General features: G+C 41.3%; 2 protein-coding genes across 6 annotated transcripts in view; one reads left to right on the top strand and one right to left on the bottom strand.

The window, feature by feature from the left end:
- Window positions 1-9,400, bottom strand: part of VPS13C (vacuolar protein sorting 13 homolog C) — a 202,275-nt gene extending 192,875 nt beyond the window's left edge. For 2 of the 4 annotated variants that reach the window (XM_037833799.1, XM_037833801.1), the window contains exon 1: window positions 9,106-9,400. In XM_037833799.1, the coding sequence (XP_037689727.1) occupies window positions 9,106-9,205 (100 nt within the window). In that variant the 5' untranslated portion in view covers window positions 9,206-9,400. The remainder of the gene's footprint in view (window positions 1-9,105) is intronic. The other 2 variants (XM_037833798.1, XM_037833800.1) reach the window with 2 other exon arrangements.
- Window positions 9,401-14,854: 5,454 nt separating this feature from the next.
- C2CD4A (C2 calcium dependent domain containing 4A) lies at window positions 14,855-20,131 on the top strand. Of its 2 annotated transcripts, XM_037835392.1 has the most exons (2): window positions 14,855-14,891; window positions 17,617-20,131. In XM_037835392.1, exons 1-2 carry the CDS (start codon window positions 14,855-14,857, stop codon window positions 18,693-18,695), a joined length of 1,116 nt encoding a protein of 371 aa, XP_037691320.1. In that variant the 3' UTR covers window positions 18,696-20,131. The 2 variants fall into 2 exon arrangements, with proteins under 2 accessions (XP_037691320.1, XP_037691319.1); XM_037835391.1 differs by lacking the exon at window positions 14,855-14,891 and having other exon boundaries at window positions 17,535-20,131.
- Window positions 20,132-24,394: the final 4,263 nt, after the last annotated feature.

Here is a 24,394-nt window from a genome sequence, read left to right as displayed (position 1 = left end):
GTTCATTCTCTTTCCTTAAGCTGCTCTGCTTTGACAATATCTGGCAGCTGATGGGGAAGTGTCACAGGTGGAGTAAAGAACAGTACAGTAATCAGCACGGGCTCAGTCTGGCTTGTAGAGCTGCAAACTCTGAGGGTACTCCACCTGGCTCCTACTGCAGATCACCACAGCCACCACTGCATCCTAAACATTACAGCCTCTATGTATGTGCGCCACCTTCCAAATGGAAGTGGGAGCAACAGATTTCGGAATGGGAGATTTTCTTACTGCTTTCCATAATAAATCACTTTGAAAAATCTGAGTGACAAAGGTTCCACGTCACAACATTACTTAACCAAGTTGCAAAAGATCTGGTGCTTCAACATACCTTTCCAAAATGTGACTCTTAAAACAATTATATCCTGGACACACCTCAAATCACCCAAGGCTGTGCAACCTACCTCCAGGTACAAGTCTGTGGGGAACCAAAACCTAGCTAACCTTCCCACCAGGCAATTTTCTGAACCTTCAAAAACCTGACTTACAAACTAGTGGCAGATAATATAAGTATTGTAAGTATAAATGCAAATAGTATTTTTTCTTTTCAGAATTTGTTCGAAAAATAAATTTTTACATATATGGTGTTATGCAAACTTATCACACTATAGAATATGAAGACCCTAAAAGTCAAGGTCTAGAAGAAATACACCTATAAAAATAAAGTAAAACAAATTAGGCTGTTTCCCATCACTCAGCTAGTTTTATCATCTTTATTACTATCAGTATTATTAACAATTTAGCAAGCATTATTACAAAGGATTTTCACATCAATTATCTCATACAACACCCTGGGTATTATTTCCCCATTTTACAGATTAGGAAAGCAAGTTTTAAAGAATTAGTGTTTGGTCCAGGGTCCCACAACTAGTAAACAATGTGGACCTCTTTTTCTTACAACTGCAAGAATTAGACAAAGTACATTCAATTCAAACCACTTTCAAAAATACATAGGAATTTGACTGGTATTTATATACATATATATATACATTTTTTTTTCTTTAAAAGAATAAAAAAGGAAGAAAATGACAAAGGTTTAACTTCTCCAAATTAAAGGCAATATCCAGAGTATATCTTCTGATACTAGCTATTCCAATAATTCTCCCCATCCTTCTCCCTTCTCACTCAACAATTTTTTGTTTGTTGTAGATTTCACAGTGAATGCCTATATATGTACAAATATGTGTTTATGTATATTTGTACAGTACTATATTTTTCAAATCATATTATTGCAGTATTTGATTACTAAAAACTACTTCCGGAGATTATCCAAGCAAAGACTATGTCCTTTTATTGACACCATACCTCTGACACTTCTTAAAGCATGTTTCTCTCTTTCTCAAGTTATGCATTCATAAGAGGATTATAATTCTTCTAAGTCCTCTTTTATTTCTTACTACACCTTGTTCAGCACCCAGTAGGTCTCCTTTAAATGCAAAAGATAATCTCATTATTCTCCTTAGACCAGGGTTTCTCAACCCCAGCACTACTGACATTTGGGGCCAGGTAATTCTGTATTGTCAGGACTACACTGTGCATTGTAAGATATTTAGCGGCATTCTCGGCCTCTACCCACTAGATGCCAGTAGCACCTCCCCAGTCATGACAAAGTGTATCTGGACATTGCCAAATGTCCCCTAGCGGGCAAAATTATTCTGGCTGAAAAATCACTGCCTTAAGTTATTCAAAAAATCCAGTTATGAAGTATCAACATTTATTTCTAAAGACAAGCAAGATCAAATGTGAATTTGCACATGCTTGAATTGCTCCCTGTCTAAAATGTGCAAATTCAACTTAGGGCAAAACTGAAAAAAGCCAAACACTATGAACATGTAAACCTTTTTTGGTAAAGCAGTTTTCAATATGACTGTTTACATTTTTCAATTCTTTGTAAAGCTTTTCAGTATTATGGATGTCATCAACATCAGCTATTTTATTAAATTAACTTAACATTCCCACTTACATACTAAAGAAGTTTCAGACAGACATCTTAAACTGTATTTTCAAAGAGCAGAAATAGTCAACTAAGATTTTTGGCCTTCTCTTTCAATAGAGAATTCAGGCTTATAAAGACAATTTATTGTCAATAACCACAAAAGCTCATGGCTTCTAACTTCCTTTATAACAACTATAAAACTAAAAGGCAGCAAAACACTGGAGAAGCAGTCATGTGCTGATAAAGCTGAAGAAATCCCTGATAAGATTTTCACTGGATATAATTCATGAAATAAAAGGCTTTATTTGGTCAGGCCAACTATAAATTTCATGTTGGCCACTGGCACAATACCTTATTCTAAAAAAAGTAAAAATGCTGGTTTTATTTTGTGACATAGCTGCTACAGAATGAAAGAAATAAAAGTCTCCTTTTCCAGATTTTACCCAAAAGGGGAGGGGGAGGATGACATAATATTAGGTCATTTTAATTTCTGTTGTCAAGTTTACTTCATAATTTCATAATAAAAATATTTACACTTGGAATCACAGAGTATTGGCACTGCAAGGACCCTTAGATGTGACCTAGTCCAATCTCTAATTTTTAAAATGAAGAAAAAGAAAATAAAATTCAGTGGGGGAAGGAATCTTTGTATCCGTATACTTTATTCAAAAAAAAAAAAAAGAATCTAAAGTAAATAGGGCACTTATTAAAATTTGAATAGTGGTTACATGGGAATGTTATAGTATCCTGTACAATTTAAAGTTTCCATAATTTAAAAACATTTTTCCATTAAGGTTTAAATTATGATGAAAAAACTAAAGCCTAATGAGGTAAATGGCTTCCCCAACACAACACCTCATTAGGCCTCGAACCCAGGTTTCCTAAATACCAGTCCAGTGCGTTTCCAAATTTCAAGTAATGTTTTCAAACTATTAGGAATAATTTATTTTTAGACAATAATCTGAAGAAACAGTGGAACTTTGCAGAAGGCAATGGACATTTAGATTCCTTAAATGTCTTTCTTTACTTCCCTTTCTTTTGCATATTTATTATGGTGGGGGATGTAAACAAAGCATGGATTGTTGGACAAACTAAAGTGAACCAATCAAAGGATCAGTAATTAACCTATTAAAAGGAGATTCCCCCACAATTCAGGGCAGCGCTGATGGTTCTGCTAACACATACATAATTAGAAATATTTTAGTAGCCACGTCTTAGTAAAATATTTTAACTCCAACTCTGCAAATAAATTCATCACCCCCACCCCCACCCCCACCCAATGTTGGACAGGACCCCCCAGGTGAATGAGTCTCCATGGTAACATGGGACATGGATTCTGTGAATCAGCCTGACCCTCTCATCAAGGGACTGAGAATGCCTTTTTGACCAAAAGGGGGAAAAGAAAGGCAACAAAATAAGGTTTCAGTGGCTAAGAGACTTCAAATAGAGTCAAGAGGCTATCATGGAGGTTACTCCTATGCACACTTCAGCTAGGTATGCTAAATAGCCACAGTATGATAAACCCAAGTCAACAGTAGTCTCGAAAACCCCAAAGAATACCTGGATCCCTATCTGAGACTCTAAAAAAGTGTCACTCACTAAGTTTATTCTTCAGAAACTTAAATCCTCAAGAGAGCTCCTATGCCAGCTAAGTCCCAAAACCCAGAGACAATAGCCTCAAGAACATCAATCAGATGCGTCCCCTTTTCCCATAATATCGATACCCCTTTTCAACACAAACAACTTATGGTGGTCACTCCCTAGACATCCCTGAAGATCGGGAAAGTCATTAAACTAGAGGAAGGGGTAGCAACAGACAAAATGGAATTTAACAAAGGATTATGAAAACTGAATATATAATTTTCTTTTTCTTAGTTGCTGGGCTATTGAAATAGCTAGAAGGAAAGAACTGAAATGGTGGAACTGTAACCTAAACCATTCTTTGAAATTTGCTCTATAGCTACTTGTTAAATTGTGATTTGAAAATTGTCACCTTTTTTTGTATATATCTCACAATAAGGAAGTAACTGAAACCATGGCACTGTAACTCATAACATTTTTGGAAATTTCCTATATAACTACTTGTTAAATTGTACTTTTAAAGTTACTATCTTTTTGCATATAAGTTATATTTCACAATAAGGAAATAATTGAAACTGTGGAACTGTAACCCATAACATTCTTTGAAATTTGCTCTCCAACTACTTGTTAAACTGCACTTGGAAAGTTATCACTTCTGTGTATATATGTTACAGTCCACAATAAAAAAATATGATTATAAAAAAATTCACAAAAGATGAAGATAAGGATTGCTCCAGATTAAAAGAGCCTAGAGAGACATGGCAACTAAATGCCAAGCATGATCCTGGTCTGGATCCTAAACTGGAGGGATAAAAAATGTCCTCAAGGACACTTATTGAATCAATGGATAAATTAGAATATGGACAGTAGACTGGAAAAAAGTATCATATCCATATTAAATTTTCTGACACTGAAAAGTCTTATGTGGTTATGGAAGACAATGTCCTTGCTCTTAGGGGAAAAAAAAAGCAGAAACAAACAAGGGAAATGAACATTAATGTATTTTATTTAACTCAATATAGTCAAATATTTTTTCAACATGCAATCAATATTAAAAATAATACGGCATTTGACATTATTTTTCTCCTACTGATTCTTCAAAGAGTATTCAAAAGATGGTGTGTGAAGGAGGATCTAAGATGGCAGCATAGAGAGGAGTGGAAGCTAAGTAGTCCCCCTGGGACAAGTAAAAAAAAACAGAAACAACTAGTAAATAATCCAGAATAACTGCAGGGGGACAAATGTGACCATCCACTCATCATACACTAACCTGAACTGGGAGGACTGCCCGAGATCACAGCATAAAATAAGTAAGTAAAAACTGCGGATCCAAATTGGGAGACCCCTCCCCCACAGCCCGAGCTACAAAGCCTCCTGGTGCCAGAGAGAAGCTTTCTCCCAGCAAGCAAATATAGCTCAGCTGAGCTCCAACTGGGGTTTTAATTAGCGAGTGTGCTCACTAGGAGGTACAAATCCCCAGCAAGTAGACAGAGGCTTTGGGTGACGACTGACATTGGAGAGCCGGAGGGTCGCCTCAGACTAGCTCTGTTCCTTTTTCGACTCAGTGGAGAAAGCCTCAGCCATTTTCAGTTCCCAGTTCTGTGACCCGAGGGTATAGCACAGGCAGAGAGAGACCACTGAAATGCTAATGACCTCCCCCTAAGGCGTCTATCTTCTCTAAGAGGAAAGGGGTGGGGCCCAGCTCTACTATCTGCCTTTCATTCAGAACTTACACCAGTCAAGAATTATAGGCTAATCTTTGCATCAGGCTGAGAGTGCCCCTGCACGGCCCAGCAGCCTCAGGCTTCCCTTGAGGGACGACACGCACTAGTGATGTAGCACAGCCTTCCCTCAGAAGAGGTCCTGGAAGATCACAGCTGAGAAGGGGGGCCCGCTTGGAAAACCAAGGGACGCTACGTCAATGCCGGTGTTTTGTGGGTCAGCGACAGAGAAAATCTCGGGCAAAACTGAAATGAAGGCTTAGACTCTTGCAACAGCCTTGAATCTCCGGGAACACCTGGGAGGTTTGAATATTAAAGCTGCCCTGCCTCCGTGGCCACCCAGACACACGCCCCACATTCAGGGCAGACAGCTCCAACAACAAACCCAAACTGAGTTCACCAACTGAACCCCACAAAAATCATTTCCCCACACACCACAGAGACAGAGTTGGGGAGAACTGACTTGAGGGGTATAGGTGACTCGCAGACGCCATCTGCTGGTTAGCTGGAGAAAGTGTACACCACCAACTTGTATTTCTGAAAAATTAGATTCATATTTTTTTTACAACTTGAAAGACCCCTATCAAGCAAAGCAAATGCCAAGAGGCCAAAAACAACAGAAAATCTTAATGCATATGATAAAACCAGACGATATGGAGAACACAACCCCAAACACCCAAATCAAAATATCAGAAGACACACAGTACTTGGCACAATTAATCAAACAACTACAATCAAGGAACGAAAACATGGCACAGGATACAAAACTCATGAAGAAGACCATGGAACAGGATAAAAGGGACATAAAGAAGACCCTAGAAGAGCATAAAGAAGAAATTGCAAGATTAAATAAAAAAATAGAAGATCTTATGGAAATAAAAGAAATTTTTGGCCAAATTAAAAACACTCTGGATACTCATAATACAAGATTAGAGGAAGCTGAACAACGACTCAAGTGTCCAGAGGTCCACAGAACAGAAAATGAAAGAACAAAAGAAAGAATGGAGAAAAATATCAAAAAAATCTTAAAGGATCTTAGGGATACGACAGATAAAATAAAGCATCCAAATCTAAGACTCATTGGTGTCCCAGAAGGGGAAGAGAAGGGTAAAGATCTAGAAAGTGTATTCAAAGAAATTGCTGGGGAAAAATTCCCAAACCTTCTACACAATATAAATACACAAAGCATAAATGTCCAGCAAACTCCAAATAGAATAAATCCAAATAAACCCACTCCAAGACATATTCTGATCAGACTCTCAAATACTGAAGAGAAGGAACAAGTTCTGAAAGCAGCAAGAGAAAAGCAATTCACCACATACAAAGGAAACAACATAAGACTAAGTTGTGACTACTCAGTGGTCACCATGGAGGCGAGAAGGCAGTGGCATGACATATTTAAAATTCTGAGAGAGAAAATTTTCCAAACAAGAATACTTTATCCAGCAAAACTCTCCTTCAAATTTGAGGGAGAGCTTAAATTTTCCACAGACAAACAGATGCTGAGAGAGTTTGCCAATAAAAGACCTGCCCTACTTCAGATTCTAAAGCGAGCCCTAGCAACAGAGAAACAAAGAAAGGAGAAAGAGATATAGAGAATTTTAACAGACATATATAGAACCTTACACCCCATATCACCAGGACACTCATTTTTCTCTAGTGATCACGGATCTTTCTCCAGAATGGAGCATATGCTGGGACATAAAACAAACCTCAATAAATAAATAAATAAATAAATAAATAAATAAAAAAAAAAAAAATTTGACCATATTTAAAGCACAATCTCTGACCACAATGGAATACAAATAGAAGTCAATAATTTTTGAATTGTAACTCCACTATTTACTTCCTACATGATATAAAATACACAAACTCTAATGACAAATCAGTGGTTTTGAACTCAATGTAAAATATGTAATTTCTGACACGAACTATATAAAGGTGGAGGAATGGAGGAGTATAGGTACATAGTTTATGTGTCCTATTGAAATTAAGTTGGCATCAAAGAAAAACAAGATTGTTGTGGATTTAAAAGTTTAATTTTAAGCCCCACCGTAAACACAAAGAAATTATCACAGAATACGACCATAGAGATGAAAAGTAGAGTATGGGTTAAGAGAAATGAGTGCAGGGGCAATGGGGAGTTAAGAAATGAGTGTAGGGTTGCTGTTTGAGGTGAAGGGAAGTTTCTAGTAATGGATGGTGGGAAGGTGATAGCATTACAACATTCTAAATGTGATTAATCCCACTAATGGAAGGCTAGGGAGGGGGTGGAATGGGAAGATTTAAGCTGTATATATGTTTCCACAATTGAGGAAAAAAAAAAAAAAGCCTAAATAGATGACAACTGAATGCGAAGGATGACCCTGGAAGGGATCTGAGGATGGAGGACAGGAGCCTCAAAGGGACACAGTTGAGACATAAGGAAAAGGAAATATAGAATGTAAGCTTTGTATCACTGTTGAATCTCTCGTACTTCTTAGCTGCGCTTAATGGGATTGAATAAAAGAATGTTCTTGTTCATGGGAATTGCATGTGTGAATTATAGTGTTTGTTCAAGGATGTGTGCAGCTAGCTGTCATGTTCAGAAGACAGAGCAATAGATGATGGATGATAGATAGGGAGAGATGGAGGGAGGGACAGAGGGAAAGAAATAGCAGTGTGACAACATGTTAAAGTTAGTGAATCAGGGTATCGGGGGAGGGGGATCAGGGAATGCTGGAGTTCTGTGTATGGGGTTTATATTGTTTTCGCAACTGTTCCTATAACTTTGAATTTATTTCAAAATAAAATTTAAAAAAAAACGATGGTGTGTGTTTTGTGCTTACAGCATATCTCAATTTGGACTAACCACATTTCAAATGCTCAATAAATACAGCAGCTAGTGGCTACCCTATTGGACTATGAAGTTCTATAACTATTTGTTGACTGAATTAAAAGCAGTTCCAGCCATATGAGCAATGCTTCGGATTTCCCTGCAAAGCTGACAAAATTCCCAGCTCTCCTTGAGTGAGAAATTATCTTCAATGTCCCCAAAGCTTACCGTGTAATTACTGCAAATAATTAAACATTTCGAAGATTGTGCACACATACTACTGTCTACTCACACACACAACCTCCAAAGCAGGAAAGCTTGCATTAATTCCTGGGCATGCAACCAAGCATAATTAATGATGATGCTGGTCGTGGCTTCAATCTTTCTATCCCTTCTAAACAAAACTGCAAGTCCTCTTCATAATGAAGGAAAAGTAAATATTACGGGAAGAAATCACTTTCTCAGAAGCTTAAATCCTGAAGAGTTAAGAATCCCTGCTGACACACCTTTCTTAAAATTCGTCTCCTGCTTAACCCTCTCCAAACCGTGCAGTCCTAAAGAGAAGGAAGCTACTTCCTGTTCTCTATAATGTGCCAAAAAAGATAACTGCGAAATGCAATTTCCTTTTTCTTTTTCCTTGATGCCACTTTATTAGTGCTTATCACCACGCAGTCATCCGCGGCCCAAGCAGAGGGAAGAGATTTTCTTTTACTGCTGTGGAGCCAACTGGGGACAGCGACAGGGCCCCGGGGTGGGCAAGGATTTCGCTGACGCGAACGGAAAGAACTGCAACATCTTCCCCACCCGAAGCCGGGATCCCCGGGGACTGAAGGCGGACGCGGGCCTTCATCCGCGCACCTGCCGCACCTGGAGGGGAAATCCGCCGGGTGCCCTCCCGGGAGAAGAGTCTCGGACGGCGAAGGGAGTGGGGCCCGAGAGGGAGGCGGAGCGTGGAGGAGCCCGCGGCGTCGCCCCCTCAGCCCTGGCAGCCCCCCTGCCGCTACCCTCTCGCTTACCGCCCCAAATCCCCAGCTTCAGCTGGGACTTGTTCAGGTTCTCCACATAGTCCCCCAGGAAGCGATTCAGTAGGTCTGCGACCACCGACTCGAACACCATCGTGGGGCCGAGATGGCTGGAGGAGGAGGAGCCGGAACCGCAGAGAGCAGCTAAGGGCGGGGACCCGCACCGCTAATGACAGCCCCTAGGGCGCCGTCCCGCCCGGCGCCGCGCTGCCTCGTGACTCCGCTCATGCGCATGCGCGCCGCGGCTGCGTGAAGCGGGGCTGTAGGTTGCAGCGTAGCCTGAGTCGCTCCAGGACGGGCGGGGAATCAGCGCGGGGGCAGCACCTTGGCAGCCCTGCCTGACCTGAAAAGGACATTAGACATGAAAAAAGGGAGGGCAGGAGTTATTGAGCACAGGGACAGCTACTGGGCCACTCTGCTTCCCCGCAACCGCCTCCGGTTGACCTGGATCCCGCAAAGCTCACAGTCCAGGGCACAAGCAGCTCCCTGACGCCTCCCCACCCCCGAACCCCCCAATTCCCTGAGCCAACCCGAAGGGAACCGGGCTCTTCCCAGGCCAATGCCGGTGCTGGGCACCTTTAAACAACCACCCCTTCACCTATGGGTCAAGGGCTAAGGAGACACTGCATCCTTGTTTCCCTGCATACCAGCTGTACACGAGGCAAGGTTTGCTTCTTAAAAACGGTTTACAACATATCCTAAAGTAATTTGGGTGGAGAATAAAAATAAATATTCAGGCCCCCCCTGAAGAGCTGGGGGAGAACACAGAGGTGTTGGACTTCCTCACCTGGATAGTTGCTGATATTCTCACAAACACTGGGGACTGACGGCTTGATGTGCTGAGCCCTCTGTCTTGGGGCTTGCCCCTATGAAGCTTGTTGCTGCAAAGGAGAGGTTAAACCTGCTTATAATTGTGCCTAAGATTCTCCCCTTGAGTGCCTCTTTGTTGCTCAGATGTGGTCCTCCCTCTCTCTAACTAATTCACCTTGGTGGATTGATCTCGCTGCTCTCCCTCCTACCTGGGACCTGACTCACAGGGATGTAAATCTCCCTGGCAACACAGGATATGACTCCCAGGGATGAATCTGGACCCGGCATCTTTGGATTGAGAACATCTTCTTGACCAAAAGGGGGATGTGAAATGAAACAAAATAAAGCTTCAGTGGCTGAGAGATTTCAGATGAAGTCAAGAGGTCACTCTGGTGGACATTCTTATGCACTATATGGATAACACTTTTTAAGGTTTTAATGTACTGGAATAGCTAGAAGTAAATACCTGAAACTACTAAACTCCAACCCAGTAGCCTTGACTCTTGAAGACAATTGTATAACAATGTAGCTTACAAGGGATAACAATGTGATTGTGAAAACCCTGTGGATCGCACTCCCTTTATTCAGTGTTTGGATGGATGAGTAGAAAAATGGGGACAAAACCCAAATGAAAAATAGGGTGGCATGGGGGGGTAATTTGGGTGTTCTTTTTTTATTTTTATTTTCCACTCTGATTCTGATTCTTTCTGGTGTAAGGAAAATGTTCAAAAATAGATTGGGGTGATGAATGCACAACTATAGATGGTACTGTGAACAGTTGGTTGTATACCATGGATGATTGTATGATATGTGAATATATCTCAATAAAACAATTTTTTTTAAATGCTTTAATGATTTAAAAGTAAGAAATCGGGACAGAACCGCCTCATGAGATGGCAGGTGAAATGAGAATTGAATATGTGTTTTGTTGGAAACTCATTCTTTTTCTCCTTTCTGTGTTTGATTAGCTATTAGTTAACTTAGAAGCCACATAACTTCTTGGTTATACCTCACTGCAGAAATAAAAAATAAAATGTATACCTTTTTTTAAAGTATGAGTTACCTGTTATTTGTATATAACTTCTTTCCATGCTACCATTTTATTGTCTTGGGTAGCAAGACTTTAGTTAAAAGAGGAGATTTTATACCGCAAGGAATTTCTACCCTGGTTAAATTAAACTACCCATTGACAAATGTTCTCTTTAGAGACTAGAATTTTTTCTAAAATGTCCAAAAAGCTGTTTGAGATACAGTAAACAGAAATAAGCCTAAGAAATCCCTAGCTAGGGGTGATGTCTGAAAGTGTTTGTGGTGGTTTGAAGCAGTGTGTACCCCAAAAAACGTTCTAAAATTTAATCTATTTCTGTGGATGTGAACCCATTTTAAGTATGATCTTTGATGGTGACCTACCTCATTCAGGATGGGTCTTAATCCTCTTACCAAAGTCCTTTATAAATGAATGAATACACACACAGAGAGAGAGAGAGAGAGAGAGAGAGAGAGAGAGAGAGAAGCCATGGAAGCAAAAAGCTGAAATCAACAAAACACAGAAGAGAAGGGAGAGACCAACAAACACTGCCATGTGCTGTGCCATGTGAAGCCAAGAGGAGTCAAGGATTGCCAGCAGCCAGTCTTTGGGAAGAAAACATCACCTTGTTGTTGCCTTGATTTGGACATTTTCTCCATCTCAAAACTTTAAGCTAATAAATTCCCATTTTCAAGCTGAACCATTTCATGGTATTTGCATTAAGCAGCATCGAAATCTAAAGCAGTGTGTGTATTGTTCTGATTATAAACAACCTAGGATTCTATGGGATCAAAAGAAAATTATTTCTTAAACTTAAAGTCCATTGGAGAAGAAAAAAGAAACAAAATCAAAACCTCTTCAGGTGGTGTCACATAAAAAGGATGATACAAAGAAAGACAGAGCCAGTACTGACCAGTATTATCAATATCCACTGCCATCCTCGACTCCTGCACAGAGAAAATAAGTCGTTAACCATTTGTTTTCCCAAGCTCGGTCAGGCAGACAAAAAAACCAAGGAGGCTTCTGGATGTCTCTCCACTATCCACAACCAATTAAAAGCCAAAACTGCCTATTCTGCATCTACCTTATCTCCTAAACTTTTCCTTATATCCTCCAATCACATTCTGACTGGCCTCCAGTTTTTTCTTTTTCCAATCCATTCTTCACACTGACACCAAAGTTAGTTTCCCAAATGACAGGTTAGTTACCTACTCAGAAACACCCAGTAACTTGCCAGTGTTCAAAATGCCCTCTGCAATCGGTCCCCAAATTATCTTTGTAGTATCGCCCCCCTAACATCCACTCTTCCCTGTACACTGACACCAGCTATGCACTGAGGGGAATGCAAAGAAACAATATATGTTCTGGCTGAGATTCGGCATGCACCAAAAAAGCTGAGAAACAATCCAATACAAGGACGTAAGAGTGGCAATGCAAGATGGTATGAGAAATGCCAAGAGCAGTATGGAATTGTCAAGTCTGTGGAACAGAAGGTGTAGTATCCTGAGAGAAGCGGGCAACACCAATGCCTTGTAGGATAATAATTTTGTGCACTTCTATGGTACTTTACACTTTTGAAAGAATAATTCATGTGTGTTTTTATATGCAGTATTACATTTTACTAATAGTGCTTCAGTTGTACTTATTTCTTTTTTATGCCTAGGCATAAGTTTTCATGACATCATCACAAAAGATCTGTGGGGTAAGTGATGCAGGCAACAGTGTTGTCCTCATTTTATAGGAAAATTAAACTCAGGAATGTTAAGTGACTTATCAAAATCACAAAGCAGGTATGAATTTCCTTTGTCTCTCTGAGCCCTACCACTAAAGTAGTGGTAACTCTCAGAGATCTTAATTTAAAAGGTTAATGGCAGAATAGAAAATCTCAGAACGGATAACTCAGCTTAAAAATTTTACTATAAACGATACTATCACCATATAGCACAAAAAGCTTTTTTTAATATATTTTCCATATTCACTATGATCTGAGGGACTGATTATTATGTGTATTACAGTAATGCCCCAAATCTTTCATACTTCTTGAAGAAGCAAAAAATTTCAGCCCCAATTTAAAACAAACGATAGCTAATGTCATGAAATACCATCAGCACACTAAAGCACAACACTTTACAAGGAGGAGTTTGGGTACAGAGTGTAACTGAAAAAGTGTGAAACATTCTAGCATTTATAGCTCTTACGTGTATTCTGGCTTGAAAACAATGAGAAGGACAGCTAAGCAATCATAAACTAAACCAAAATGAGAGATTGAGCAATAAAAACAGAGGGGAAAAACATTATTTCTGTTAAAAACAGAAGTTGAAATTAGGGGCCCTTTAAAACTTAACTACTTTGCTTTAAAAAAAAAAAAAATCTAATTTCATACTACCCCACGCCCACACCCCATTCTCCAAGGCTGGAGTTTGTGGAGAAAGGGAAAAGGGAGTTTGTTAAAAAAGGAAATGGGGATGAAAGCTAGAGAATAATCTATGACACCATGAACTGTATGAAAAGTTAGGAATGTTACCTAGGAGAAAACATGGGAGTGGATTACAGAATGTTAGAGCCAGAGAGAAACTCAAAAAATCATCTGGGTAATTCAACTTCCTCATTAGACAGATGGAGACACTGAGTGCCAGAGAGAATTAAAGGATTTGCTTAAAGGCCCAGAACTAGTTAGTGATTGTCAGAGATAAAAACCCATGTGTCCTGACTCCCTGGTGATTCACGTTCCTTCCATTGCACCATACTCTAGCTGGAATGTATGAGATGGATAAGTCAAAACACCAGTATTTTAATGGTTATAACCTCTCATCTTGTTTTCCTTGACACCCAACTTTTTATACATTATAGTTTTTAAGCTGCTTTAAAATCTTTTGTTTCCTCCTACTCTGACAGCACCTCCGGCCTCAATGGTGTGTGATCTATTTGTGCTTACTTCACAGAACTATTTTCCAGCTCCATTACTGGATGTTCCCATGGCTATATCCATGAGCTAGGAACAGCCACAATCTTCCTCTGAGTGGAAGTGTGTGTTCCAGGCACATAGCTGACCCTATTACACCATCCTCCCAAGTACCGGGTGGTGCATGCTTCTAAGGAAAGTAAAACATAAGTTTTAATAAGGTCATAAGGGAATAGTCACGCAAGGGTACATCTTGGCTGTTTTCAAGAAATCATACACAAGAAATGCTCCTAAGTTGTTACTAAAGAAGGTGAATTGCTAATAAAAACAAAGTAAGTCCACTTGCTTGGCCAGGCCTAGAAATGTTTTTAAAGTACTCTGTATGTGAATCAGCTTATCCCTGGCCAAGCAAACCTGTATTATAATAATAGTGGTAACAATAATAGCAGTTAATAGGCAGCACTTACTGTGTGCCAGGCATTTTTATGCATATCTTTTTAACCTTCAGAATAATTCTGTATGGTAGGTATTATTAACCCCATTTATAACTTGGGCTCAGACAAGTTAATTAACTTGCCCACAGTCCCATAGCTAAAAAGTTGCATAACAGAGATTGGAACCTAAGACGGATTCCCTTCAGTCTATATTTATTCACTCCTAAATCATTTCTCATGCTGTTATGCATTTTTCCTTTCTCCTACCACAACACAGCTCTGCTTAACAACTTTTCAGCCAGTTTCACACTGTGAGCTCTGATCTATACTCCTCATCATTTTAACCAGAGGCTGTGTTCTCACTCACAGAGCTAACTCTCCTGAGGAGAGTTGAGTCAAAATAAATGTACATGACCCTCAAACATGTAATTTGGCAATCTCTGTTCTTCGGATTTGGCCCTGGCCCAGGAATTTTGGCCAAGAGTAGTATAAAAACAAAGAAGTGACAGTCAAGGGACGTGTCAACCCAGGGACCCACCAACCTTAACCCCCTCCCATACTAAATGTATAATGTGCTCAATAAAGTCTCTTTGCACTCCTGCCTCAGCCAGATGGAATTCAAATATTCCATCCTCATCAATTCATTCCACTCTTCACTGAGGTACATAGTTAATATTATCTTGTACAGCCTGGATCCACCTGCCTAGCATGGTGGTAGCATTCAGTAACTATTGCTTTGAATGAATTAATGAACTAGTGAACATTTGGTCTCATCTGTAATAACAATAAATATAATATCTGACATTTATTGTTCATGTCAGGCTCTATGCTAAACTCTTTACATGCATTATCTTATTTTATACTCACAAAAACACTATAGAGAGATGTTATTTTTATCAATTTTGCCTTTGATACTGAGGCTTATAAAACACAAGTAACTTGCTGAACGTCACACAGTTAGTGAACTGCCATTCTAGAACTCAAAACCACATCTGATTTCGGACCCAATTTTCTTAACCACTCTACAAACTCCCTTCTATCTTTATTAATGATAATTATTATTGTTGCTACTATGCATTTAGCACTTACTGTGTGCCAGACACAGTACTAAGTATTTGACATTATTATATTCACTTAATCCCCCAAATAACTAATTTATACTCATTAAATTACTAGGTATCATTTCTTCCAATTTACATCACTTTGTGACCTGTAGTAAGGTACTTGTGGGGCCATAAACCAGAGAGCCATAAATTCCCAGATAAGGCAATCCCCCCACCCCACCCTCTAGGTGCATCTTAAAGTGCATGCGCACAATCCTAAGCACCATAACTATCTGTCCTGGAACCACTCCTGCTACATATCAGTGACTCAAAGAAACATGTTTATGATCCTGCAAATCCTTACTTGGCTCTGTGCCTTCCTTGTTCTTGAGCCATATAACTGCCTATTACCCCCTGGGTGGTGTGGAGCCCCACCCTGAACATCCTGTGACCACCAGGACCTATTTCCCGGTCTGTAAGTTTCCCTAATAAACGGTTATTATTTTGCTATTTGGCATGGCCTGCTTCATTTTTCGGTCTTAAGTGCCCATTGAACTTTGGCAGAATCTATTCTGTAGGTTCACAGCCAGACAGTACTCAACCTCTGAAACACAGTTTTTCATCTATAAAACAGGAATAAATTTGCAAGGTTTCTGTGACAGTTCTAGCTACTATATGTAGATCATATAATGCAGTGCCTCTGAGTATATTCTGGAAAAAAAAAAATACACTTGCCCCATCCTGAAATCACCTTTGCATGAATTCAATTTAATTCATTGAACGTTATTTGGAGAAGCAATTTCTTTGCAAGGAAGTCTCTTAAGCAGAAAGATCATAGAAGGGTCAGTTATCAAAAGAAAGAAAAAGGGAGAAAGTTCTCTCAGGTGGGCACAGCCTAGGAAGGCAAGATGTTTGCGGTCAGGTGCCTCCATAGGATGGTTTCAATAGTCCAGATGTATACAGTCTAATTTTCCTGGTCAAAAGCCAGCATACATTACTTAAGAAGGGGGTTGTGCCTTTTTTAAGAGGAATAAGTTGCATACCATAAAGTGTCCTAATTTTAACTGTATGCTAAATAAATGATTTTTTTTTTTTTTTTTTTTACATATGGATACACCCCTATAGCTCTACCCAGATCAAGATCTGGTACCTCTCCAGTACCCCATCCGATTACCGCCTACCCTGAAATGGTTTATAATCAACAAACAAACATTTAAAATCAGAATTGAAAACCGAAAGCAAGCCTTCCAAAGCTGGGCAACTAAAAGGTGGGATTTGGGGGAGGGTATGAGGTAAAAATAAGACAAATCCGAATTTTGTCTTCACTATATTAATGGTAAATGTATAGTGCTTCCGTGCATTCACATAGATTAGGCTCTCAATCCTCATAAAGACAGATGTAAAGACTTAAGCCTCTTTTGCACACGAGGAAACAAACTTGTTCACGATTTCCGAGGAGAATACCCCACCCAAAGCAAGCGAGAGAAGGAACTGGGTCCCCTGAATTTGCACAGCAGATTCAGACACGTGGCAATGGGAAAGTGGAGGGCCTAGAATCAGGTTACCTGGCAGCGCCGCACCTGCCTTTCCATTGGCCTGCGCTTCCTGGCCGCGGCTTTAAAGGCGCCAGCAGGCTGTCCTAGAACAGCGGTGCTTCACCCCGCCGCGCGCACTTCGAACCTTCCCCAGGCTGCGAACCTCTCCCGACTCGTGCCGCAGGCAGAACAGTGTGGTGACTCTTCCAACGCCGAACCCCAGGTACATTAGAAGGGCCCCGTCTGCTTGTTTAATTCCCCAAAGGTCTCGTCTGAGACTCTCTGCGCATAAAAGGGGAGAACAAGTAGCAGAATCCTGGAGGGCATAATAATTATGTTAATTGTTACTGAGGATTAGAGTGATAAGTCCAAGAATTCAGGAAACGATTGCACAAAACAACGCACCTCTTGGCACGGTGGACAGTGCAACCAAAGTTAGCCGCCAACATTTTAAGAATCTCCGTCTTAGGTCAGAGAGGGCAGATCGAGTTTACAACCTACAAATCCCCAAGTGTACATGACAATGGAGTAAAGATACCACAGGAGAACGATCGTTTTTCAGTCTCTTAAAAATAGTGTGCTATAGGGCGCGCTCTGGCAATGTGTGAGCTTGTGGTTGCAGGCAGACCCGCTCCAGCAGAGAGAGACCAGCTACAGCACACCTGCCGCCTGATGTGGTGCATGGAGCGGCTACGCCAGGGTCCAGAGTGCTTCTTACGGCGAGGGAATGGTGTGCTCGGCGGCGAAACCCGCCGAAACGCCGCGGTTGCGCCCATCGCGTGTGCCAACGTGCTCACCCCGGACAGCATCCCCGACTTCTGCATCCCACCGCGGCTCGCGCCTGGTCCGGCCTCAGCCACGATCCGGAGTTCCTGGGTCGAAGAGGTGCGGGCAGACGAGGGTGCCGCTCGCACAGACTGGGACCCCAGATCTCAGGCCGCGCTCTCGTTGCCGCACCTGCCCCGTGCGCGCACCGCCTATGGCTTCTGCGCACTGCTCGAGAGCCCGCACACCCGCCGCAAGGAGTCACTCTTCCTCGGGAACCCCGGCGCCGTAGCGCCCTTGCGGCCACCAGCCGCCCGGCCGGTGCCCAGCCTCCCGACCCACACCTACAGCGGCGGGAGCCGAGAACGAGGCGTTCACTGCGTGCCCCAGGGCGTCTCGCGAACCCTTGGCGGAGCCTTTAACGCCACCCCCGTGGCCCCCGCCGGCCCTCGCTCGCCCTGGGACACGCTCACTTCGCGGCCCCAGAGCCGCCGTCTCCTACGCGCCTCCGACCGGCTGCTGAGCCGCGCGCTGCGAGCCCGGAGAAGTCGCGGTTCGGCCCGCGCCCGCTCCGTCTCCAGCAGAGACCAGGACAAGGAGCGCTGCGCCTGTTCCGGGCCGCCCACCCCGCCCTCGTCTGAATCCCCACCGCCGCCAGTCCCGGTCCCGCGGCCCGAGCGTCTGGAGGCCGAGGGCACCGTGGCTCTGGGGCGCGCCGGCGGCGCCCTGCGCCTTGCCGCCGAATACTGCCCGGGCAGCGGGCGCCTCCGCATTCGGCTGCTGTGCGCCGAGGGCCTGGCCTGGGGTGCTGAGGGACCCCGCGCCCTAGGCTACCGAATCAGCTTCGTTTTGCAGTCCTGCGGAAAGACGCGCAAGCAGCGCAGCGCCGTGGTCCAACGGAGTCGCAACCCGGAGTTCGACCAGGATTTCTGCTTTGATGGGGTCTCAGAGGAGGAGGTGCGCTGCATGGCCGTGCGTGTCAAGGCCAAGCACAAGGGCCGGGGCCTGGAGCGGGACCGTGAACTGGGCCAGGGCGAGCTGCTGCTGGGCTCCCTCCTGCTCCTCTGAGGAGACCCTCGGACTCTGACAGTCATTTTGTACAAAACAAATGTTTGTTTTTCTACTCGGGTCTTTCTTTTAGCCAGTATTGACAGCTAATACTGAATCATCACAGTAAAGGATGTAAATTTTTGCACACTCTCAAAATTCTCAGCAAAAGTAACGGTGTGCAGCAGTAGTGTTTCTCATCTCAGAAACCCAATTGCATTTCATGTGTTCCACACACTCTTATTGGTTGATAATGAACCACAAGATCTATTAGCCCTAATCTCCTCATTTTGAAGTTTCTCCATTCCACAATATCCATTGAGACTATCTTAAAGCATTTATGACTTTTGAAGCATTGTTTCAGACCCTGGACAAGAATGAGGCCAAGAGGGGTGGAGTGACTTGTCCAAGGTCAGCAGTGAATTATTAGTAGGAACTCCAATCTGATATTCTTGGCTACACCTTGTTGGAAAAGCATTAGAAAAATCAGAACCATTTTAATGTTCTGACACTAAATAATAACTGTAACAGCTTTACAAGTATTAACTTGTTTAATTATTAAAGTAACTCCGAAAAATAGTCATTGCATTACAGATGCATATATTGAGACACAGAATAAAGGGCAGCGTCAGGATTTGAACACTTGCAAGTAGTGTGTTGTACTCACTACTTGTAATACCACAATTACCTAAAGGGCCCATCTCAGCTTTGTGAGACTCTGCAACTCTTATCTGAAATTGACTCTGAGTTGGTGCTTCCTCACATTCCTCACCCTCTAGTGGAAAAGCAAATTGGTTGAAATGAGCAATTCATTACTTCATGCTAATGGCTTCAGATGTTGAGATGAGCTAGTAGGTCTAAGGCCGACTAGCCTCAGAGCCATAGAAATAGGGGTGCCAGCCTGATTGGAACCAAGTGAGCTAATCCACCAGGGCAGGGAGTCTGGGATATGCATACAACACTGCCCTATCTCTGGCTTCAGGTAATAATAATAGATTTACTATGTTTTAAAGAATGTTTTTCCTTCATTCCTCACATTCATTGCTAGTCAAGCATTTTTTTACCTTTCTTATGTATATAGGAGGAAAGTGTGTCCTAAATGAGGGTTTAAAATGTTGAAAATATTTAAGTATGTGGTATGGTGTCAAATATGACTATATTATGGGTCTGGATTCAGAAATGGACTTGCTTTCACTAAACATGTTAACAATTTTACCCATTGGGGCTCATGAAAAAGAGTGTTTAGAAAAGATTCAGTTTCAGTCACAGCTCAGACATAATTTGAAAATGGGTTGTTGTGGTGGGTATTTACAAAGAGAACAATCAAACAAATGTGAAGAATAACTGTGAAGTCAACTCTATCAAAATAAACCACATCCAGAAGCTTGCAATTGTTGACCAAATGAATGATGACTTAACAGTACTTCAGGCTATCATGTGCTCTTCTATCCATTCCACATTATCATGTCCTTGGCCTTTGAGCCAAGTTTTTTTTAATGTATAAACTTCATGAGTTTAGAATGATAAACTCTAAATTTGGTTTGGTGGCCACTGAGTTTACGTATGTAGTATTTTAAAAGGAAAATAAATGGGGAGTGAAAACAACTTGGCTAAGTACAATATCATTGTAGGTTTTTATTTTTCTGCTTTTTAAAAATAAAAACAGATTGAACTGATGGTTTGACTAGCAAAACCTTAATACAGAAAGGTTGCAATCACTATTGTCATGATTTTAGATACAAGTTTTAGATACAAGTTTGGGGACAGAGTCTCATTTTATTAAGTAGATTCAGGGTCCTGAATTCTCCGTGAAATAATGGTGGTTATTTCCTAAAAGAATCTCCATTAATGCTAAATTATAGTCAATCAAATAATGTAAGAGCCTAATCAACAAGATTTTTAAAATGACTGAAATAGAATCATAAATCATAAAATCATGGAATTTTAAAAGTTGGAAGAACTTAAAGAATGATTTTTGTTTAAATCCCACATATCATAGAAGGCCAGAGAGACAAACTGTCAATTATCTTCAATCACACAATTAATAAAAGCCAGGACTAGAACCAATTCTATTCTCATTCTGCACTTCCACATTATGAGAACACTATTTCCAAGAAAGGATAAACCTTTGTGTATAAATTAGTTTACATGACTGAACTAATTTGATGGCGTGGGGCGAGGGGGGAGTAGATTTAAAAAATCTTATCTCCATTACAAAATTTTTGTGATGTCAGCCTTTTGGGTTACACTTTGCTGTCCTCTAGTGGATGCCTCATGTGTTCTGTCAGTGGCTCTATTTCATGTTAAATCATCTCAACTAAATCTAAAGCCACAGAGATGAACAAATCAGTGACCTTGAAGATGTGTTCTATTAGATTGTGGTGAAGATTCACATCCCAAAACAACTAAATACAACTAAGTGCAGAAATTGCCAAAAATATTTTAGATTTAAAAGATAGAAAAACTTATTCCAAAAATAACGAAGCTGGGAGGAGCTAAGATGGTGGCATAGAGAGGAGTGGAAGACTGTTAGTCCCCCCCTGAAACAATTCATAAATGACAATAAAACTAGTAAATAACCTGGAATAACTGTGGGGAGACAGACATGACTGTCCACTCATCATCCACCAACCTGAATTGGGAGGAATGCCCAAGAACGCAGCAAAAAATCTCTAAGTAAAAACTGCGGACCCGCGCTGAGAGCCAAGAGCCGAGAGCCCCTCCCTCATGGAAGCCTCCAGGTGCTAGAGAGCAGCACTCTCCAAACAAGCGAGTGTACCTCAGCCCAGCTCCAGCTGGGGTTTTAATGATAACTGCTCAATACAGACAGCGAATCCCCAACAAGCAGACAGAGGCTTTTGGTGACAACTCACGTTGGGAGAGTCGGGGGACATATCTGTCTCAGGACGGGGAGCCCAGAGGATCAGGTGCTATCTCTGGCTGACGGGTGAATCTGGGAGCTTTCTGTCCCTTTCTCTCTCTGTGGAGAAAGTCTCAGCCATTTTCAGCCCACAGCACTTTGCAGTAAAGAAAGCCTCAGCCATTTTAAAATCAAAGCACTTTGACCAGCAGAGTCAGGGAAACAAAGAACTTATTGATACGCAGACGACCTCTCTGGAGGGGGTATAGCTTCCCAAGAGGAAAGGGAGGGGCCCAGCTCTACTGCCTGCCTTTCTAGAACCAGACCCCAAAGCCTGGGGGAGGAGAGCCATGGGCCACATCCTCTTACACCAGCCGGTGACAGGCTGACAGGTGTACCTGCCAGGCAGAAAAGCACAGGTGTGTCAATCCTCTAAGAAATACCATCAGGGAAACCAGATACTGAATATTTCCTCCTTCTGTGACCTGAGCCTTTTCTCGTCTGGGAAAACCTGATTGGGGTGGCCTAGGAGGTCAGATGCCTAGACAACAGAAAACTACAACCTACACTGAGAAAAACAAAGTTATGGCCCAGTCAAAGGAACAAATGTACACTTCAACTGAGATACAGGAATTTAAACAACTAATGGTAAATCAATTCAAAAAGTTTAGAGAAGATTTGGCAAAAGAGATAGAGGCTGTAAAGAAAACACTGGGCATACATACGGCAGAAATCGAAAGTTCAAAAAAACAACTAGCAGAATCTATGGAAATGAAAGGTACAACACAAGAGATGAAAGACACAATGGAAACACACAACAGCAGATCTCAAGAGGCAGAAGAAAACACTCAGGAACTGGAGAACAAAACACCTGAAAGCCTACACGCAAAGGAGCAGATGGAGAAAAGAATGAAAAAATATGAGCAACGTCTCTGGGAACTTAAGGATGAAACAAAGTACAAGAATGTACATATCATTGGTGTCCCAGAAGGAGAAGAGAAAGGAAAAGGGGCAGAAGCAATAATAGAGGAAATAATCGATGAAAATTTCCCATCTCTTATGAAAGACATAAAATTACAGATCCAAGAAGCGCAGCATACTCCAAACAGAAGAGATATGAATAGGCCTACGCCAAGACACTTAATAATCAGATTATCAAATGTCAAAGACAAAGAGAGAATCCTGAAAGCAGCAAGAGAAAAGCAATCCATCACATACAAAGGAAGCTTAATAAGACTATGTGCGGATCTCTCAGCAGAAACCGTGGAGGGAAGAAGGAAGTGGTGTGATATATTTAAGATACTGAAAGAGAAAAACTGCCAACCCAAAATCCTATATCCAGCAAAGCTGTCCTTCAAATATGAGGGGGAGCTCAAAATATTTTCTGACAAACAGACAATGAGAGACTTTGTGAACAAGACACCCGCCCTACAGGAAATACTAAAGGGAGCACTACAGAGTGATAGAAGACAGGAGTGCGTGGTTTGGAACACAATTTTGGGAGATGGCAGCACAGCAATGTAAGTACACTGAACAAAGATAACTATGAATACGGTTGAGAGAGGAAGGTTAGGAGCATGTGAGACACCAGAAGAAAGGAGGAAAGATAAAGACTGGGACTGTATAACTTGGTGAAATCTAGAGTTTTCAACAATTGTGATAAAATGAAAAAGTATGTTCTTTTATGAGGGAGAACAAGCAAATTCAACCTTGCGAGGTGTTAAAAATGAGGAGGCATTGGGGGAGGGATGCAATCAATGCAAACTAGAGACTGTAACTAACAGAATCATTGTATTATGCTTCCTTTAATGTAACAAAGGTGATATACCAAGGTAAATGCAGATAAGAGGGGGGATAGTGGAGGAATGTTAGACACTTGACTTTGGTGGTGTTGTCTGATTCTTTACTCTACTTTGATTAAAGGTTATTTTCCCTTTTGCTGCTTCCTAGCTGTCATTTCTTTTTCCTCTTTCTTTTGCCTCTCTACCTTCTTTGATTCTCCCTCCTGCCTTGTGGAAGAAGTGTAGATGCCCTTATATAGATAGTAGTGAAGGTGGTGAACACATAAATATGTGACCATACAGAGAACCATCGATTGTTTACTTAGGATGGAATGTATGGTGTGTGAACAAAACCATTTAAAAAAAAAAAAATGGGTTGATGACAAAACCTTGAGGGCAATATACTGAGTGAAATAAGCCAGACACATAGGACAAATATTGCAAGGTCTCACTGATAGGAACTAATTATAATATGTAAACTCATAGACATGAAATATAAGGTACCACGATATAGGATGAGGCTTAAGAATGGGGAGCGGTTGCTTAGTATGAGCAGAATGTTCAACTAGGATGAACTTAAATGTTTGGAAATGAACAGAGGTGTCTCTGTTAACTAACAGAATAACTAACAGTGCCTAATGGTATGTGAATGAGGTGGAAAGGGGAAGCTCAGAGTCATATATGTCACCAAAAGGAAAGTTGGAGGTCAAAAGATGGGAATGTAGAAAACTGAATCCTATGGTGGGCAATGTCCATGATTAACTTTACAAATATTAGAAATCTCTTCCACGAACCAAACAAGTGTATGACAATACACTTAGAAGTTAATAATAGAGGGGCATATAGGGAAGAAATATATACCTATTGCAAACTATATACTACAGTTAGTATTTCAACGTTCTTTCATAAACAGTAACAAATGTACTATACCAACACTACAAGTCAACAACTGAGGTGGGTTGGTTAGGGATATGGGAGGATTCAAGTTTCCTTTTTTTTTCTTTTTTTCATCTTTCACTTTATTTCTTGTCTGGAGTAATGAAAAGTTTCTAAAAATTGAACAAAAATTAAGGGTGGTG

The sequence above is a fragment of the Choloepus didactylus genome, chromosome 4, assembly GCF_015220235.1.
Source record: "Choloepus didactylus isolate mChoDid1 chromosome 4, mChoDid1.pri, whole genome shotgun sequence".
In the NCBI taxonomy this organism is placed as follows: domain Eukaryota; kingdom Metazoa; phylum Chordata; class Mammalia; order Pilosa; family Megalonychidae; genus Choloepus; species Choloepus didactylus.
The sequence above is the reverse complement of the archived record's forward strand: the minus strand, read 5'-3'. Positions and strand labels throughout refer to the sequence as shown.

Bases quoted from the DNA above. Each gene is read 5' to 3' on its own strand.
- C2CD4A (XM_037835391.1), top strand. From the start codon at position 17,535: ATGTGGTGCATGGAGCGGCTACGCCAGGGTCCAGAGTGCTTCTTACGG.